The sequence below is a fragment of the Frankliniella occidentalis genome, unplaced genomic scaffold (genome assembly GCF_000697945.3).
Source record: "Frankliniella occidentalis isolate FOCC.00 unplaced genomic scaffold, Focc_3.1 Scaffold69, whole genome shotgun sequence".
NCBI classification, from domain to species: Eukaryota; Metazoa; Arthropoda; class Insecta; order Thysanoptera; family Thripidae; genus Frankliniella; species Frankliniella occidentalis.
Genome location: NW_026267199.1, coordinates 567,302 through 574,091, shown reverse-complemented (window position 1 = coordinate 574,091; position 6,790 = coordinate 567,302). Strand labels below are relative to the sequence as shown.

General features: G+C 53.8%; 1 protein-coding gene across 1 annotated transcript in view; it reads left to right on the top strand.

Moving 5' to 3' along the window:
* Positions 1-1,209: 1,209 nt before the first annotated feature.
* The window catches only part of LOC113203912 (uncharacterized), a gene marked incomplete at its 3' end in the record, with an annotated part of 18,981 nt that continues 13,400 nt past the window's right edge, over positions 1,210-6,790 (top strand). Inside the window, 4 exon segments of the mRNA XM_052268437.1 lie at positions 1,210-1,372; positions 2,689-2,864; positions 4,771-4,957; positions 5,795-6,026. Of these exon segments, the coding sequence (XP_052124397.1) occupies positions 1,350-1,372; positions 2,689-2,864; positions 4,771-4,957; positions 5,795-6,026 (618 nt within the window).

Sequence of the window (6,790 nt, the reverse complement as noted above, 5' to 3'; positions counted from 1 at the left end):
GGGGGGGTGTCAAGGGAGAAGCCACACCCGCGCACCACAGAGGTGTATTCTCGGATATACCCGGTTCGTAAAGCTCAGTCACTGTTTATTCTCAGCCTCGTGCGACCGCACAAGAGCAGCCACAGGCCTGGCTGCCGATACTCCATGATGTAGTGTGATGACGCATGCATGGCCCCCGGGCCCGAGCCCTCCGGGCCGATACTCCTCGCGTCACAGGTATCTGCCTGTAAGCCACCCAAGCCGATGGAATGGAAGAAATCATCTCTGTCTATCTATCAATTTATCTTTCTCCATACCATGTTTTCCTCAGATGGTGGACACCCGTGGAGGTAGGCAACCCATCCGACTACTCGCCAGGACGTTCTGGTACCAGTTTCGACAATTTTATATGACAAGCTAAATGGGTACGTTCAATAATGAAAACTCTTCCAGAATTAAAGAAAAGTTACTTAAACACGTCAAGTAAAACTAACGCCAGAAGAATGCGGCGAAAGTAAACAACGTAAATAATCACCAGAAACACATGATAAATTTCCAAAGCACATTTCCTCGTGTACGAGTGACCTACCAACCCTGCTCACAAAACACACATGGTTTGATCGGTGTGGAGTCGCCCCACAATGGTCTCCATGATGGGGCCTAACTAGTGCGGGGTCGGCCGGCTCGGAGGGCCTGGGCGCGAAGGAGCGAAGGAGGTGGCTGTGGCCAGCGCGGCCAGCGGCCAGCCCGGCCGGGGCGTGGACGCGGACTCCCGGGGATCACCCCGTCCCTCTTCCATTGAATGACGAGCCGGGCCGAGCCGAGCCGAGCGTCTTATCTCGAGTCGGTGAGTCGCCTCTCGCCGCTCTCTTGGAGCCGGGCCGAGCCCATGGGCGGCCCATGCAGCAGTGGATCCGACCCGGGAAGCCCGCGACGGCAGGTCGGCGACGAGGAAGGCGCCGTGCGGCAAGAGGCTTGGTGCCCGGACGAGCTCTAGGACAACCAACTGGAGGCGCGTGCCGCGGGCTGTGAACCCACTTTAGTGGCGTGCCGAACCCTACGCGAGCGACGACATGCCCACCTGAGCGTCGCTGCTGGAGCTGCATCGCCAGGTGAGTACCGAGAGTGCGGGTTAAGCGCCGCCGCCGCGAGGTCGCCGTCGGCGAGAGCGTCCGCGCGCCACGCCGGCGTCGCGTCGGCCGGCGGGGTCCAGAGGGAAGGGGGCGGCGAGGAGCTCGGCGAGCAGGCTGAGTGTCCGCCAAGGCCCCGGGGCTGGGGGCCGGGTCGCCCTAGTGCGCGCCAGGATCCCGCCGGCGGAGCTCGGCGAGCGACACGGCCGTACACGGCATGGTGCCGGGCGCGCGGATGGGATGCGGGACTCGCTGAATGAGAAGTAAGTCTCGCGGCACACCCGCCGACCCACCGGGACTCGGAGAGAACTACCGTGAATCCAAAGCGAAACGCCCAAGATATAAAACGTGTCAGTTGCAGCGGGACTTAAGGAGCAAGTTTCTGTACTGACCCTCGCTATTTATTATGCTTCGTTTCATGCGTTGAGGGGTTGAATCCGGGATCCTTTACTGAAAATAATGGCATGAGGTTTCTCGTGCCTGGGGGCGCAATACTGTAAGTCGTGCGCCCAATTATATCACTAATGGCGTCTATATGACTCACTGATAATGACCGAGTCGACCTTTTTTAAAAGTCGTTTTTGCGAATACGATTGTAATTGGGTGATGTGGGCGCTCAATTTTGGGGTCTCGATTTGGACGATTTAAACATATGACTCGAGCGTTTACAGTTTTCTTGTGTAATACTTAAAGTATATTCATGCACAATGCTTCTCATCACGTTGCACGGTTAGCCTCCATCTCGACCTCACCGGTTCTTATCTCGAAACTATATCCACTCGAGAGGTGCGATTAGGCGGCCTAGTAAGCGAAGACGGCCCTGGGGTCATAAGACAAGAGTTTCAAACAAATTTTGGGGGGCTCAAGTCCTTGGCGTGGCCTTCCCTGACAAACAGTATTTTGTCGTCCGTGACAAAAGCTTCCCGCTGCCACGATGTGAATTTTAATGTCACCCAAAAATCATGACAGATATGTAAAGTAGAAGCTCCTCCTTCTATTAAGGCAATAACGCCAATTCAGTTCGAAAACCATAACTAATTTAATTTCAAAGAGACAATACTTTCACTCGCGATTTGAATACACCTGGATTACACTGCACTGCACCGCTCACAGCATGCAGCTGTCGGGAGATGTTTTCTGAAGCTTGAGGCCTCGTTTGCAGCCGGTGATTAGTGCTATTTACGCTAAAGATGGGGAGTAGGGGAGTGGCGAGGCGGGCACGGGTGACATGCGCGGGAACATTGTTTACGTCCCTTCACTTTATCCCAACCGTTTGCAGGGAAAGGCCAGCCAGCCACCGGCATCAACATGCTGCCGATTCTGTCGTGTGTGTGTGTGGGGGGGGGGACTGCACTCTATCGAAAGCTTACGAATCCTTCGCGACTTGGCGGTCACCTCCGACCCCTCCCCTACTGTCACGTGCCGGGGCACGGGGAGACGCTGACACGCCACTCGCCACTCGCCCGCGACTGCAGTTGATGTTTGTAAAGCATCGTGTCGGGATTGAGGCCGGGAAGGAGTCGCACACCCCTGGGCGCGGGCCTTGTCCCGGACAAATGAAGACCCTTACCTTCAACAGGGCCATGTGGCGCAAAGTGGCCGACGGGCTGCCGATGGCGGAGCTGGGCGAGTCCAACCACCACCACCTGCACCATGACCTGCACCACCACCACGGCCACCACGAGCACCACGGCGGCGGGCCGCACGGGCCGCACGGCAGGAAGGACTCGGCCTGCGACAACGACCTGTGGCCACGTGAGTCTAGCAGCGCATCTCGTGCCAAATAGTACAATGTTTTAGTGGAAGACCGCCACCAGGGATGGTTTGAGGATTCAAGGCGGGACATTGTGTGGGTTGCCTATGTACCGAGTCAGAGTTAAATCCTTACAAAGTAATAAGGCTACGTTATTACATAGTAAAGGACTTATTGCAACCACAAAGTATTTGAACTCTTTTGTAATACAACGCATTTTTACTTTGCACTTTCACTGTTACTGAATTCATGTGGCGTCACATTGGTTAAATCGCAATGTCACATTCGTTTCAACGTGACTCAGAATCAGCCGTGCCAAGTATGGTAAATTGTAAAGTCATATGAAAAATAATGTGGTTGTAGCATCCAAAAGAATGTGACAGTTTTCACAGGTAAAGGAATGTGACGTCACATGAATTGACTAACTGTCCGGATGCAGTGCGGTTTTGACTTGATGCAATTGTGATTCGTCGGGATGAAACAAGGATGCAATTAAGGATTCGTACGGATGTTCAGGGTGCTCGACAGGATGGCTGTCCTAAGGGGGCGCCCCTTCTGGTTTTACTGTACTGTATGCAGGTATGCGGGCATATGCCTGCGTACTGACTGTCAGCATGGCGCCTTATGACCCCGTGTGAGTATGCAACCCATCCGGGCGCTGCGAGTTCACAGTTCACCCGCCCTGCAATGTAGGTGCAATTTATTCGGATTTAGTGCGAATACAGCTAATGCACTGCACATTGCACATGGCTTGAGGATGCAATGTGGATGATCCTGGACGTTGTAATATTGGTGCAGACGGTTACCCTGTGGAGGCAACGGACGCTGCCGGATGTGTGGCGGAGTGGTCAGAGGATGTGACGAGGTTCTTCATCATGTCCGATTTGAAACGATCTCGGAGGTGGTGGATAACATCGGCACGTCGCTTCCGCTCCTATCCTTCCTTAGATGGTCCCATCAGGGTGCTATCTACACCTGGGTGTAGATATCGGAATTTCGTTATTTTCACCAATCGACTTAAGCCTATCGAACACAGCAGTTTCTCGATTGAAGGTACTTCCCGTCCATTTTAGCGTTGTCTTATTTGCCAGCTGATGACAAACAGCGTGATGACAGTTTCGTTAGAAAACAAAAGTGTTGTTCAAATTTGGAGACTCTCGAACCTTGTTATACCAGGTGGCTGATTCACGCCGCGCACTTCTGTAGGTATACTGTACCGCATGCACGAGTGCGGGCGGGCTTCACTATCGCCCCTGTCCACGGCTCCTTACAAGCTGAGCGAGTAGGCAACCCGCTCGCACTCGTGCATGCGGTACAGCATAACTACAGAAGTGCGCGGCGTGAATCAGCCACCTGGTACACAGTGGTCCACAGACTCCTTCCTTTGTTTTGCTTGTACTGTACCGCATGCAGACGTGCGCTCACCACGGTGCCTTCCGGCCCCGTGTGACTATGCAACCCTCCCGCACGCCTGCATGCGGTACAGTACAAGCAAAATAAAGGAAGGGGTCTTTGGACCACCATCTCCTAGGCCAATATGAGCCCACAACAGAAAGTATTTGGTACTATTATGTTGTATACCAGTACAAGAAAAGTTTCGTAATTCCTTCAGTAACACATTTTTTTCCAAAATAAACCACACATGATATTTTCAGCTAGAAACTTTGTTTCCGAGATTTTTATCAATGTTGCTCTGTGACATGTTTGTTTAAAACAACATATTTTGTGCGTTGTTATTTTTTGAACAGCCGGGGAAGCCTAAGCTACCAGTGCACATCATTTTATGTGTAGCGATACATGTTGAGTGTTAATTGTGATTCTTTTTTTTTTTTGTACAGAAACCTTTCCGTGATTGCAATAATTATTTAATTTTATTCAGAGAAACTTTTATTTGTGCGCTGCCCGCAGCGGATTCCTCCGACGTGACGCCCTTGCCGCCACCACCGCGGCCCTTCGTCCGTATGGGCAGTACGATGACGGGGTCGGAGGCCTCGCTGCCCGGGCCGCGGCGCAAGGAGCAGCGCCGGCAAGAATGGCTCAACTCCGAGATCCTCAACGCCGTCCTCAACGGCGAATGCGCCGACAAGGTGGCCAAGTACGTGGGCTGTGGTTGTGGGTGGCGTTAGTGCTAAGAAGAGGGCGCTCAGCGTTCAGTCGGTCACAGTTGAGTCCGCCAACATACGTCACTTTCATTACTTTGATGGAAATTCCCTTCCTAAACTTTGGGCGCTAGATAGATGGGGCTAGAAGGGAAAATAATACAAATCAACACCTTCTAGCACCCAAACGGTGAGAAATAAGGCCGAATCGGTCGAAATTGCGGCCCGGGGAAGTCTACTTTCACGACTAGCTGTTTAGACAAGTAAAAACATTGTTCAGATTTTTTTCAGTTTTTTGTTCATTTTTTGGCCATTTTCAGTGCTGATTTGTGGCTAACTGGCGACCCGCACGGTTTTCGCGCGCTTTTCTTGTAGATCAGTTCTTATCTGGCTTAAAAATCACTGCAAATGACAATATTTAGTGCAATACAGGGGGGGTGATCCGCGCTGTGTTTTTTTTTCTGCTTCTACTGTACCGGATTCATGCGTGCGGGCGAGCTTGCCTATCGTCGCTGGCCTGGCTCTTTACGGCCCCGAGCGAGTATGCAACCCGCTCGCACACATGAATCCGGTACAGTATAAGCAGAAAAAAAGACGGCCCAGATCGTCCACCCTGCATTGCCTCCTTAATGAGCTAGTACCAAATCAGGGGATATTTAGGAACTTAACACCGTCGCCAAATTCATGAAAACTGCAGTTTTGTTCCGATCTCAAAATCAGGATTTCTAGAGTAGAGTATGAAGTACTGAAAGTGGTGTCAATGTCGGTGACCTCAACTTTAACTGAATTTGCTGAACGCCCTCTTAAGGTATGTTTTCTAATCCTTCGCGCAGACTTCTCGAGGACGGCGCCGAGGCCAACGCCGTGTGCAGCCCGACGCGCACCTCGGCGCTGCACCTGTGCGCGCTGCGGCCGCTGCGCCCCGAGGCCGTGGCGGTGGCCACCCTGCTCCTGGACCACGGCGCCGACATGCTGCACCGCGACCACTGCGACCGCACCGCCCTGCACCTGGCGGCCTGGGCCGGCGCGGCCGACCTGCTGGAGCTGCTCCTCAAGCGCTACCAGGTCAGAGACAGGTTCCCAGCTCGGAGAATTTGATTGTGAGAAATCTCAAAGCCCGGTCGGTGGAGAGCCCGCTCTGTCCCGGTCGGGTGAGGGGGGACCTCCGACCTTCCCCCCAATCAGCGTGGCGCCTCGGGCCGGCGGCGGGCCCAGCCCAGCCCAGCCAGGTAGCACCAGACCGTTCGTCATCGTCACCAAGCAGTGTTCACCTTAGTTCAGATTTTTTTTTCGATCTTTTACTAGACGGGAAACTGGAGAACGCAATGCTATGCACCTGTAAGGCGGAGAACTTTCCCAGTTTCCTCCATCAGCACGAATAAGGGAAATGTTATCAAATCGTCTGCTTTGTGGTAACCACATTCGGCCAACCTGACTGGGTTCGCGGCCGGCCTGTGTCCCAGCCGTGTCCTGCAGGGCACACTATAGGGGAGCACAGAGCCCCTCGCTACGCTTGCTGAAAAAAAAACTTTGCTTACGGAATCGGAAATTCCCGTGGCACAGAACGACTATGGGACCGGACCGAAAAGTTTAATGGCCGAATTTCGCCGTGCTCAGGGCAGCCGCGCCGTGGCGGGGGTGGGGTGGGGGGAGGGGGAGCAGCCAGCGGTAGCCAGAGGCTGCTTGTTATTCAATCAGAGCGCCCAACAGGCTGCGTTCGCGGGGACGACGTGTTCCGCCCCTCCCCTCACCCTCCCTACATCTCCCTCGCTGTCGTCGGGCCGCGCACACGCAGTTGTTCGGAGACCATCGTGGAGGGCAGGGCGGGG